This window comes from Trachypithecus francoisi, unplaced genomic scaffold (genome assembly GCF_009764315.1).
Source record: "Trachypithecus francoisi isolate TF-2019V2 unplaced genomic scaffold, Tfra_2.0 Lachesis_group14, whole genome shotgun sequence".
NCBI lineage: Eukaryota > Metazoa > Chordata > Mammalia > Primates > Cercopithecidae > Trachypithecus > Trachypithecus francoisi.
In genome coordinates, this window is record NW_022681459.1 from 61,274,050 (window position 1) to 61,287,262 (window position 13,213).

At 43.9% G+C, this 13,213-nt stretch overlaps 1 protein-coding gene across 2 annotated transcripts in view; it reads left to right on the top strand.

Annotated features, from left to right (window-relative positions):
- SLC25A17 (solute carrier family 25 member 17) overlaps positions 1-13,213 on the top strand; it is a 54,064-nt gene continuing 40,851 nt past the window's right edge. Inside the window, exon 1 of one of the 2 annotated variants that reach the window (XM_033233842.1) lies at positions 1-198. In XM_033233842.1, coding sequence (XP_033089733.1) covers positions 145-198 — 54 coding nt within the window. In that variant the 5' untranslated portion in view covers positions 1-144. The remainder of the gene's footprint in view (positions 199-13,213) is intronic. The other variant, XM_033233843.1, reaches the window with a different exon arrangement.

Genomic DNA, 13,213 nt, shown 5'->3' on the forward strand with positions numbered 1-13,213 from the left:
GGAAGTGGTTCTAAGGCAGGCGGGCGGGTTTGAGAGGGTGGAGCTTGCGACTTTCACGCCCCAGGCTGCGGTTCTCCTTTCCTAACTCCACTGGCTGCCGCATCTGTGGGAAAAGTGCGGTTGGGTCTTTGAGGAGCCGCACCAATGGCCTCCGTGCTGTCCTACGAAAGCCTGGTCCACGCCGTGGCGGGAGCCGTGGTGAGACGGGGTCTTCACGCCCGGGCCTTAACTGGTTGTAAGGCTTCTCGGCGGCCAGTCCCGGGATATGCCTGGGGGATGGGTCTGAGAGGGAGGTAGTGTGGGTTGGGGTCCTCTGTCGTGACTGCGGGGCAGAGAGGAATGGGCCATAGGCGGAAAGTTGTTGGAGGCATTCGGGGTAAGGGCTGAGAATCCGCCACGTCCTGGTCTAGAGACTGTGGGGTAGAGAGCTGTGGTCACACATGCACCATCAGGGTCCACATCTTTGCCTTGGGAAATTTAAGATCAGTCCACCACCGCACACTCACACACTTTGCTTCACTGGCCCGGAGGAGAACGTAGGTGTGAAGCCGTGTTGCTTAATCACATGCTTCCCTACAGCCTGTCTTCACGCTTGCCGCGGGCAAGTTTCAATGCCTAGTAGGATAGCTCTGGGCAGCATTATTGGCAAAAGAAAATAGAGGTTTTTTTTTTTGTTTCTTTCCCTGGACAGGGTCTCGCTCTGTTGCCCAGGCTGGAGTGCAGTGACGCGATCACGGCTCACTGCAGCCTGGATCTCCCGGGCTCCAGCGATCCGCCCACCTCAGCCTCCTGAGTAGCTGGGACTACAGGTGTGAGCCACCACACCCGGCTACATTTTTTTTTTTTTTTAATTTTTGGGTCTGGCAATGTTGCCCAGGCTGGTCGCGAATTCCTGGCCTCAAACGAATCTCTCTCTTTGGCGTCCCAAAGTGCTGGCATGAGCCACTGTGCCTGGCTTTTTTTTCTTTCTTTCTAAATCAAGATCTGGGTTCCTGTCTACCATGAGTGTGGTTTGTTATGAGGTATACGCTTGATTCTTGGACTTCTGGTGTCTAGGTTCCACTTGACACTTCCCCTCTCCCCGCTTTTCCTTAAAACTTTCCACTTTTGGCTTGGGTGACTCCTCTTGTGGTTGTTTTATCTCTTTGACTGCCTTTTTTCATATCCCTCACCAGTTAGCACACACCTTTAACTGTTAAAATCACTATGACTTCAGAGGAACATCACTGAATCATCTGTTTAGCCTCCGAAAACTTCACTGACAGCTCATGTTCTGTGTAGACTAATCTGGATTGAACCCTAACTCCATCATTTGTTAGCTAGATACCCTGTCAACCTCACTTTCTTGATGTGTAAAGTGGGGGAAGTGATACCTACCTCACAAAGTTTAGAGAATTAAGTGACACAGCATTTCATGAAAATGCCTAATTCAGGAAGCCTGGTTCATTCAGTTCAGCCAAATGAGCCTTTCAGCCAGTATGAAGGCCGAGATGGACGCTTGCGTGACTTGCTTTAAGATGGACATGGAGGGCCGGGCGCGGTGGCTCAAGCCTGTAATCCTAGCACTTTGGGAGGCCGAGGCGGGCGGATCACGAGGTCAGGAGATCGAGACCATCTTGGCTAACACGGTGAAACCCCGTCTCTACTAAAAATACAAAAACAAAAAACTAGCCGGGCGAGGTGGTGGGCGCCTGTAGTCCCAGCTACTCGGGAGGCTGAGCCAGGAGAATGGCGTAAACCCTGGAGGCGGAGCTTGCAGTGAGCTGAGATCCGGCCACTGCACTCCAGCCTGAGCGACACAGCGAGACTCCGTCTCAAAATAAAATAAAATAAAATAAAAAAGATGGGCATGGAGGCCTGGGTGTCCGGAGTGGAGGGAACAAAGAGGCAAATAGTTTTCAGGGGACCAAATTGTGTGAGACTTTCGCTCTGGCTAGCTGTTGAACTTGCTGATTTACCTTTAAACGTGATCACCCTGGCTGCTGTGTTGAGAGTAGAATGTAAGGGAACAGGAGACAATTAATTATCAGGTGAGAGATGATGGTGACTTGGATCAGGGTGGTAGCAGACATGGTTGAAGTGGTCATTGACCTGGAAAATATTTATAAAATGAGGGTTGGTTGACTCCAAGAGCTTTTGGCTTCAGTAACTGGAGGGATGGTGTTATTTACTGGGATGGCAGAGGCTGTGAAGGAGGTTTTGCGGGAAAAGATAGATTTGGCTTTGGTTTTGGAAGAGTTTGAAATGCCTAAGAGTAGTCGTGAGACTGGATGAGCTTACTAAGGATGTGAGTATAGACTGACAGAAGAATCTGAATGACTGAGTCTTAGAGCAGGCTAACCATTAAGAGGCCGGGAAAATAAGATTGCACTAGCAAAGGAGACAAAGGAAAGATGGTACGGTAGGAGGGAAGCTAAGAACTAAGAGTGAAAGCCACGTGAAGAAAGTTTCCCAGGAAGGATGTAGACCAGCTGGGTCCGATGCTGCTGAGGGGTGGAGTAAGGCGAGGACTGAGAAATAACTGAGAATTTATCATGTTGAGAAATCAGTGGTTAATTGAGAAGACCAGTTTTGGTGGAGTGGTGGGGTAAATAGTTGGAGTGCATCTAAGAGAAGAAAGTGGGGAGATGGGAAATGTTTTTCTTTTCCTTCTTGCAATAAATATTGTTCATTAAATACCTTTACTGAGTGCATTCTGTGTGCCACGCACTGTTCTAGGTGCTAGGAATATAGTAGAGAAGAAGGTCTTTTTCTTCATGAACTATCCATTCCAACAGGGGAGTCAGACAATAAATGAATAGGCCGGGTGTGGTGGCTCACGCCTGTAATCCCAGCACTTTGGGAGGCTGAGGCGGGCGGATCACCTGAGGTCAGGAGTTCGAGACCAGCCTGGCTAACATGGTGAAACCCCGTCTCTACTAAAAATACAAAACTTAGCCAGGCATGGTGGTGGGTGCCTGTAATCCCAGCTACTCGGGAGGCTGAAGCAGGAGAATCACTTGAACCCGGGAGTCGGAGGTTGCAGTGACCTGAAATTGTGCCACTGCACTCCAACTTGGGCAACAAGAGCAAGACTCGGTCTCGAAATAAATAAATAATAAATGAATAAATAAAAAATAAGTAGAATAATTTTAGATACAGTTAAGTGCTATAAAAGAACATAGAGGTTGGCAAACTTTTTAAAGAGAGCAGATGGGAAATATTTTAGGCTTTGTGTACAGTTGTCATAGCTACCCAACATTGCCATGGTCGTGTGAAATCAGCTGTAGACAGTAAATGAATGGACAGAGCTGTGTTCCAATAAAATCCTGTTTTCAAAAACAGGTGGTAGATTGGATTTGGCCCATAGGCCATAGTTTTCTGACTCCTGTTGTAGAGAGAGTGACTGGCAATAGTGGTAATATATTTCTATTTAATCTATAAAGATAATTCTTTTTTTCACTTGTTGCCTATTTTTCTCATTTTTTCTTTTTCTTTCTTTCTTTTTTTTTTTTTTTGATATAGAGTTTCGCTCTTGTTGCCCAGGCTGGAGTGCAGTGATGCGATCTCAGTTCACCACAATCTCCGCCTCCTGGGTTCAAGCAATTCTCCTGCCTCAGCCTCTCGCCCAGTAGCTATGACTACAGGCAGGCGCCACCACACCTGGCTAATTTTGTGTTTTTAGTAGAGACAGGGTTTCTCCATGTTGGTCAGGCTGGTCTCAAGCTCCCGACCTCAGGTGATCTGCCTGCCTCGGCCTCCCAAAGTACTGGGATTACAGGTGTGAGCCACTCCATCTGGCCTGGAATTGCTTTTCTTTTTTTTTTTTGAGACGGAGTCTCGCTCTGTCACCCAGGCTGGAGTGCAGTGGCCGGATCTCAGCTCACTGCAAGCTCCACCTCCCAGGCTCACGCCATTCTCCTGCCTCAGCCTCCCGAGTAGCTGGGACTACAGGCGCCTGCCACCTCGCCCGGCTAGTTTTTTTGTATTTTTTAGTTGAGACAGGGTTTCACCGTGTTAGCCAGGATGGTCTTGATCTCCTGACCTCGTGATCCGCCCGTCTCGGCCTCCCAAAGTGCTGGGATTACAGGCTTGAGCCACCGCGCCCGGCCTGGAATTGCTTTTCTAACTTTGTTTGTTTATGCCTGAATCAAAAAGGATTAATGAAATTATATCATCATACATAGTATTCTATAACTTAATTTTTTTAAGAAGCAAATATGGCATAATAGCTGAAAAAAAAGTTCTGTAGTAAAGCTTAACTATGAGTGTTATCTTTAACCGAACTGTAAAACAGGGACAATAACAACGCCTCACTTAACTGGGTTCTTGTGAGAAGTAAATGTGATTATATTTGTGGAGCATCTACCTTAATGGAACATTGTAGTAAAACCATAATTATTCATTTCTGTCTCAAGTATATTCTTGCAAATACAGCACTATACCCAGTTTTAGAAATTTAAGAGAATTGAAATGTTCTCTTGCCTCATGGCCATCTCCACCCATTCCCTTCGCTTGTTGCAGATTACCTTTTACTCTCTAGATAAAATAGAACCTACTTGGGATGAGTTTTTTCATTTTTTTCTAATTACAGTTGTATAGTTTTCTACATTCTGCTGGTCTCAGAGGAAAAACAGACATATTCAGTGTCTGCTACCTTCGATCTTGGTCCTCCCTTCCACCCCACTGCCAGTTTTCTTCTAGGACCTTGCTCCAGTAATCTTTCACCTCTTTGCTATAGCTTTAACCTAGTGTCTGCTTCTGTTCAGCCTGCAAACATGGTCAGGCCTGTCCTATCAGAAAACTATACCAATCTGATCTGGAATCTGGCAGCTTCTTCAGCCTCTGCCAGTTCTCCTTCCCTTTATGCTAAGCTTATTTAAAGAATATCCTGGGCCGGACGTGGTGGCTCATGCCTGTAATCCCAGCACTTCGGGAGGCCGAGGCGGGCAGATCCTGAGATCAGGAGATTGGGACCATCCTGATTAACACCGTGAAACCCCATCTCTACTAAAAATACAAAAATTAGCCGGGCATGGTGGCGGGCACCTGTAGTCCCAGCTACTCGGGAGGGAGGCAGGAGAATGGCATGAACCTGGGAGGTTGAGCTTGTAGTGAGCTGAGATCGCACCACTGCACTCCAGCCTGGGCGACAGAGCAAGACTCCGTCTCAAAAAAAAAAAAAAAAAAAAAAAAAAAAAATATATATATATATATATATATTTTATATATATATATATATAATATAACATTATATATAATATATAATATATTTTAACAAATTATATATATTTATAAATATGTAAATATGTATTTTCTTTTTGCATGTACTGCCTTTCCTCATCCTACTTTGACCACTGGAACTGCTCTTCCAAAGGTCAACTGTGACTTCCTAACAGCTTAATCTACTATTGTGAATGGTATAAGGTCAGGGATAACCAGGTACACACATGTTTGTGTCTTTTCACAATGTCAGACTTTTACTGTGTTATTTCAGTTACAGAAGTCACAAGTTACATGGAGTTCTCAAGGAGGCAATTTTTTTTTAGTACTTCTTATTCACTAGTCAGTCAATATTGTAAATCATACATGATAGTATACCTAATTAATATATCAATGTTGTAGGTTAAACGTTCTGCAACAAAGTAACATTGAACATCAAGAGAAAAGGATTAGGAAAAGGACTGGTTACCTAACCAGTCCAGGGAGAGCGATATAGACAAGTATCCTGGTCTCGTCGTGGCATCAAGGCGGTGTGTTGGTCTTGTAGGAAAGAATCCTTGATGTAGGCAGAGCCTTCGGACACAGATATCAGGCATTTTTTGTTTGTTTGTTTTGAAACAGAGTCTCGCTTTGTCGCCCAGGCTGGAGTGCAGTGGCTGGATCTCGGCTCGCTGCAAGCTCCGCCTCCCGGGTTCGCGCCATTCTCTTGCCTCAGCCTCCGAGTAGTGGGACTACAGGCGCCCGCCACCAGGCCCAGCTAACTTTTTGTATTTTTAGTAGAGACGGGGTTTCACCATGTTAGCCAGGATGGTCTCGATTTCCTGACCTCGTGATCCGCCTGCCTCAGCCTCCCAAAGTGCTGGGATTACAGGCGTGAGCCACCGCGCCCGGCGTGATGTCAGGCGTTTATAACAAGTGACAGTAAGACAGTGTCTGTTAAGAAGACCATTTTGAGTATTTTCAGTCCTGTTCTTTTTATGGTCACAGAGCCTTCTGGTGAGGACTGATAGTGTAAGAGTATGCTTGGTTGTGTCTTTATGTGGAAAAACATCTGGTCCCTGTTGTCAAAGTACTTTTTAAAATGTAAGATGGAGTCTTTTTCTAAGATGGAGTTACTTATATCAAGAGTGCTCTGTACATCTCCTGACTGTTTTTGCATTCTTAATTGATTCCAGTTCTTTGTAAGTATTCGATACTGTTGACCCTTCTACCTTTCTGAAGCTCCTTCTGAAAGAGCAGTTGGTGTTTATTTTTTACTAAACAGCAATTGCTCTTTTGGAAGGAACTTGAGAAGACATTACTCATTTTAGGGACCTAAAATTAACACTGGCTTGTAGTACTAACAGATGCTACAGCTATAAAGGACATGTAGAAACCAGCAATTGTTGAGTGCCTACTGTGTGCCTGGTATGATGCTAGGTGCTTTCCATACTTTTTTTTTTTTTTTTTTTGAGATGGAGTCTCTATCGCCCGGCTGGAGTGCAGTGGCGTGATCTCGGCTCACTGCAAGCTCCGCCTCCCAGGTGCACACCATTCTCCTGCCTCAGCCTCCCGAGTAGCTGGGACTACAGGCGCCTGTCACCACACCTGGCTAATTTTTTTTTTGTATTTTTAGTAGAGATGTGTTTTTTTGTTTTTTGTTTTGTTTTTGTTTTTGTTTAAATATAGAGTTTCACTCTGTCACCCAGGCTGGAGTGCAGTGGTACGATCTTGCCTCACTGCAACCTCTGCCTCCTGGGTTCAAGTGATTCTCCTGCCACAGCCTCCAGAGTACCTAGGATTACAGGTGTGTGCCACCACTCCTGGCTCATTTTTGTATTTTTAGTAAGGATGAGGGTTCACCATGTTGGCCAGGCTGGTCTCGAACTCCTGACCTCAAGTGATCCACCCACCTCAGCCTTCCAAAGTGCTGGAATTGCAAGCGTGAGCCTCCGTGCCCAGCTACTTTCCATAATTTGATTCTAACTTCTCATAGCAACCTTGACAGATACTGGTCTCAAAATTACAAATGAAGAAATTGAGACATAGAGATTTGAAGTTACTTAGATAATGTATACTATTCTCGGGACCTGAACCTAGATTTTATCCCAAAGCCCACAGTCTTTCCATTAAACACTCAAGAGTGTCATCCATGAGGCCATTTGTGTAACTTGCCTGTCCATGTATGTATGTGAGTTAGCTTGATTGTTATGTCAGGGAAAAGACTTACATTAACTCTGATAAGGTGAATAACATTTTTAAATATGAAAGCCACAGTAAGTGACTTTTAATCTTTAGAATTTTATTAGCTCAAACCACAGAAAACATCTTAGGTGGTTTTTAATTTTTTTTATAATTTTTATTTATTTATTTATTTTGAGACAAAATCTCACTCTGTTACCCAGGCTGGAGTGCTGTGGGATGATCACAGCCGACAGCAGCCTCAATCCCCTGAGCTCAAGCCATTCTCCCACCTCTTAAAGTGTTGAGATTACAGGTGTGAGCCACCGTGCCCGGCTTTAAAATAACCTTTCTGTTCTATAATGCAATGTTCTAAATCAAGAGAGGCTGTACACTGATTTCAGTGGTGCTGCTGTGACTCAGCCACTTCTGGACTCCTTTGGAAACTGATTTTGGACTAGCAATCAGTTGTCAGTTTGTCTCCCCCCACCCCCCAACTAGTTTTCACCCTGCTAGGATGAATCAGCATTTTAGAAATAGTTACATTTGGTGATTTGGTTGGTATACCAACCCAAACATCGTTGTTTTATGCTTAAAAGACATGAAAATCTGCTTCTGTATTTATGTATGTTCCTATCTGTTACATCCCATAAGATTGCACACGCTGGGGGGACCAAGTCTTGACCAGATTTACCCAGTGTTTCATTCTTACTCTGTCTATAAGCTCAACTTCATGTGTGGATTGTGTTGGCCAAATTTAAAAGTATACTTTAGATATTTATTGCCCTTTTACAGGAGAGATATAGCCCAGAATGAATAAACCATCTATTTCTTTTTTTTAGTAGGTAGCCTGAAGTGTAGGTGATGATGCATTCTTAAGAAATCCAGGTGCCAGGCTGGGCGCAGTGGCTCACGCCTGTAATCGTTGCACTTGGGAGGCTGAGGCAGGCAGAACACTTGAGGCCAGGAGTTCGAGACCAGCCTGGGCAATGTAGTAAGACCTCATCTCTAAAAATAAATAAGTAAGTTAAAAAGAAAGAAAGAGAAAAAGAAAGAAATCCAGGTGGCAGTTGCAGAATTTTTCACAAAAAAGAGGAACCCCCAAATCCCCAGGAACTTAGGCTAAAAATCGTTTATGTGACTGATATAGTTTGGCTGTTTGACCCCTCCAAATCTCATGTTGAAATGTGACCCCCAGTGTTGGAGGTGAGGCCTAGTGGGAAGTGTTTGGGTCATGGGGGTAGATCCCTCATAAATGGCTTGGTGCCATCCCCTTGGTGATGAGTGAGTTCTCACTGATAGTTCATGGGAGAGCTGGTTATTTAAAAGAGCCTGGTACCCACTGCTCTCTCTCTTACTCCTTCTCTTACCATGTGACATACCTGTTCCCCTTTCACCTTGCACCATGATCATAAGCCACCTGAGGCCCTCAGCAGAAGCAGATGCCAGCACTGTGCTGGCTCATACCTGTAGTCTCAGCTACTCAGGAGTCTGAGGCTGGAAAATCACTTGAGTCTGGGAAGCCAAGGTTGCAGTGAGCCATGATTGCACCAGTACACTCCAGCCTGGGCAACAGAATGAGACCCTGTCAAAAAAAAAAAAAAAAAAAAAATCTAGAAACAAGATGACTACAATTTAAAAGTTACTGCACAATTGGCCAGGCTTAGTGACTCACACCTGTAATCCCAGCGCTTTGGGAATCCAAGATGAGTAGATCACTTGAGGCCAGGGGTTTGAGACCAGCTTGACCAACACAGTGAAACCCTGTCTCTACTACCAAAAAAAAAAAAAATTTAAAATAAAAGTTAATACATGATAATCATGGGAACACCAAATATTGATTTAAGCAAAAATCTTTTTTTTTTTTTTTTGAGACGGAGTCTTGCTCTGCCGCCCAGGCTGGAGTGCAGTGGCCGGCTCTCAGCTCACTGCAAGCTCCGCCTCCCGGGTTCACGCCATTCTCCTGTCTCAGCCTCCCGAGTAGCTGGGACTACAGGCGCCCGCCTCGTCGCCCGGCTAGTTTTTTGTATTTTTTAGTAGAGACGAGGTTTCGCCGTATTAGCCAGGATGGTCTCGATCTCCTGACCTCGTGATCCGCCCGTCTCGGCCTCCCAAAGTGCTGGGATTACAGGCTTGAAAAATCTTAACTATTAGAAGGATGGATAGAATAAAGAGAGGAATTTGAGACCAGCCTGGGCAACATGGCAAAACCTTGTCTCTACAAAAAATACAAAAATTAGGTGGGTGTGGTGGCTCACGTCTGTAGTCCCAGCCACCTGGGAGGCTGAGGTGAGAGGATTGCTTGATACCCAGAGGTGAGGTTGCAGTGAGCTGAAATCGTGCCACTGCACTCCAGCCGGGGCAGTAGAGTGAGACCCTGTCTCAAAACAATAACCACTAAAAAAGAGGGAATGTGGTATAAGAGAGCTGAATTTTCATTCCCCATAAGAGAATGTAAATAATGTCTAAAAGTGATTAATAAGGTAGCAGTATATTATTATATGAAGATGTATAAATTCCAAAACAAACAACTAGAAGAATTTAATTGCCTCTGTGAAGGAAGATTGGATAAAATAGACAGGAGTGGGGCAAAAACTGCTGTATTTTGTCATTTATACTATGTGATTTTTTTTTTTTTTTTGAGACAGAGTCTTGCTCTATCGCCCAGGCTGGAGTGCAGTGGCCAGATCTCAGCTCACTACAAGCTCCGCCTCCCGGGTTTACGCCATTCTCCTGCCTCAGCCTCCCGAGTAGCTGGGACTACAGGCGCCCGCCACCTCGCCCAGCTAGTTTTTTTTTTTTGTATTTTTTAGTAGAGACGGGGTTTCACCGTGTTAGCCAGGATGGTCTCGATCTCCTGACCTCGTGATCCGCCCGTCTCGGCCTCCCAAAGTGCTGGGATTACAGGCTTGAGCCACCGCGCCTGGCCACGACTATGTGATTTTTTAATCTATGTGCATGCTTTTCTTTGATCAATTAAAAATTTACAATTAGAATATTTAATGCACAGTGGCTCACACCTGTAATCCTAGCACTCTGGGAGGCCGAGGCGGGCAGATCACTTGAGGTCGGGAGTTTGAGGCCAGCCTGACCAACATGGAGAAACCCCGTCTCTACTGAAAATACAAAATTAGCCAGGCGTAGTGGCGCATGCTTGTAATCCCAGCTACTCAGGAGGCTGAGGCAGGAGAATCACTTGAACCTGCGAGGTGGAGGTTGCAGTGAGCCAAGATTACACCATTGCACTCCAGCCTGGGCAACAAGAGTGAAACTCCATCTCCAAAAATATATATATATATATATTTAATACATAGCTATGAATTTATGGTAATTGTTGAAGCTTAGTGATATGTTCAAATTCAAGCACAGATTTCTGAACATACTAGATACAGCTGAAGATGCAATTAATGCACTAAAAGATAGGGGCCACCAGTATACAAAAAGACACTCTTAGCACTCTGGAGATTCCAAGGGTCTTGGACGCTCTTGTATCAGGAACCAGGGACTAAGACACTGTTATAACAAAAGATATTCCTATCATTCAGGAAATTACAAGAATTTTACCAGGAGCTCTGTGTCAGGAGCCTGGGATGAGGACCAAATATATACTTTGCATCATAATACCACATCCCGTCATTAAAAAAAAAAAACCCTACTAAATAATCATCTGTAAGACATTAATTATAGGGTATAAGTAATATCCTATATAATATATAGAGATAATAAATTATATAATTTATTTTTCCTAGTGGTATTTACATTTTTATAGAGTTTTCTTGAAAAGGACAGTGGCCAACCTAGAGGTGGTGTAATGATGTCAGGTTCTGTTTTTTGTGACACTGGTATGATAAGATTAACTGAAGGGAGTATTAGAATTGATAGTAAATAATAATGAAATTTGTTAATAATGTATTTTTTTTTTGTAGTTAATGGCTTGTGTTCAAACTATGGTCATAGGACCCATTCACACTCCTAAAAATTTTCGCCTACCCCACAGTCTTGCTTATGTGGTTATAACTATCAATATTATTGTGTTGGAAATTAAAACTGAGAAATCATTGAGATATTTGGTTTTGTTTTTTGGTTTTTTGGTTTTTTTTGTTTTTTGTTTTTTGTTTTTGAGACATAGTCTCGCTCTGTCGCCCAGGCTGGAGTGCAGTGGCTGGATCTCAGCTCACTACAAGCTCCGCCTCCCGGGTTCCCGCTATTCTCCTGCCTCAGCCTTCCGTGTAGCTGGGACTATAGGCGCCCGTCACCACGCCCGGCTAGTTTTTTGTATTTTTTTTAGTAGAGACGGGGTTTCACTGTGTTAGCCAGGATGGTCTCGATCTCCTGACCTCGTAATCCGCCCGTCTCGGCCTCCCAAAGTGCTGGGATTACAGGCTTGAGCCACCGTGCCCGGCCTGGTTTTTTTTTTTTTGAGACAGTGTCTCACTCTGTCACCCAGGCTGGAGTACAGTGGCGCAGTCTCAGCTTACTTCAGCCCTGACAGCCCAGGCTCAAGCAATTATCCCACTTCAGCTTCCCAAGTATCTGGGATTACAGGTGTACACCACCATGCCAGCTAATTTTTTTTTTTTTTTTTTTTTTTGTAGAGACTGGGTTTCTACATGTTACACCATGTTGCTCAGGCTGGTCTCGAACTCCTAGGCTCAAGCAATCCGCCCACCTCGGCCTCCTGAAGTGGAATTACAGGTGTAAGCCACCACTGCGGGCCTTTTTGTTTGTTTTTTTTTAAAGCGATGTAGTCTATGTTGTTGGCCATGGTGGTCTTGAACTCGTGGCCTCAAGCAGTCTTTCTACCTCACGCTCCCAAAGTGCTAGGATTACAGGCATGAGCCACTGAGCCTGGCCAAGATATTTGTTAATTCATTAAAAATCATTAAAAATACATTAGCTGGGTGTGTATAAAAATACATTAGCTGGGTGTGTATGAGCAACCATGAGCTGGTTGCTCATACCTATAATTCCAATCTCGCCTCTACAAAAAAGAAAAAAAAGGTAAAATACATCCATTACATGTTAACATATATAAGCTATATTTTTTAAACCATATTTTCCAAAACGCTATAAGATGAATGGCATTGATATATAGTTTTGCAAACACCTCTCTTTGACATGATAGAAGATAGCTGGATCCTTTTCTCTGCTTCTGAATTCAGTCTGTTGCAATATCACACACTTATGCATAGCTTTTGGAAAATTTTGCTACACACTGTGAGAGAATGAGAATGAGAAAGGCAAATAACATCTTATTATTTCATAATGATTCTTATGAAGAGATTTTTAATCCTACAAAGCCTCCTAGAAAGGATTTGGGGACTTTTAGGGATCTCCAGACTATAGTTTGAGAATCACTAGACTATATTATATCTTGTGTTCTGATGTCTTTTACAAAAAATACTTACCTCTTACCCACTTCAAAACTGAAATGTTTAACGCGTGCTTCTTTATAAAACATTGTACAGAGATGCATAACATGAGAAGCAGAAACCACTCTTAATTCCTTCCCTCCACATGTAATCATTCGTAAGAATTAGCTGTTTGATTTTCCCAGATCTTATGTGTATGTGTTGCGTACACTTTTGTAAGTGGAAGAGAAAATTTCAGTATCATGTGTGTCTTGATTGAGAAAAGGTTGAGAACGTTGGTAGGAGAGCAACAAACAGTAGGAGTAGCAGTCAGAGATCTTGGTTGTAACCTTGCCTCTGCCACTCTGGCTTTGGGCAGACCCCTTAACTACCCTGCCCTGTCGCCTCATTTCTCAGCTGAAGTGACTCCTCTGCTTCAAGTACCCATATAATGTAGGAAGTCACTTACTCTCCCAACACTGAATGGTTAAATCCTGCGG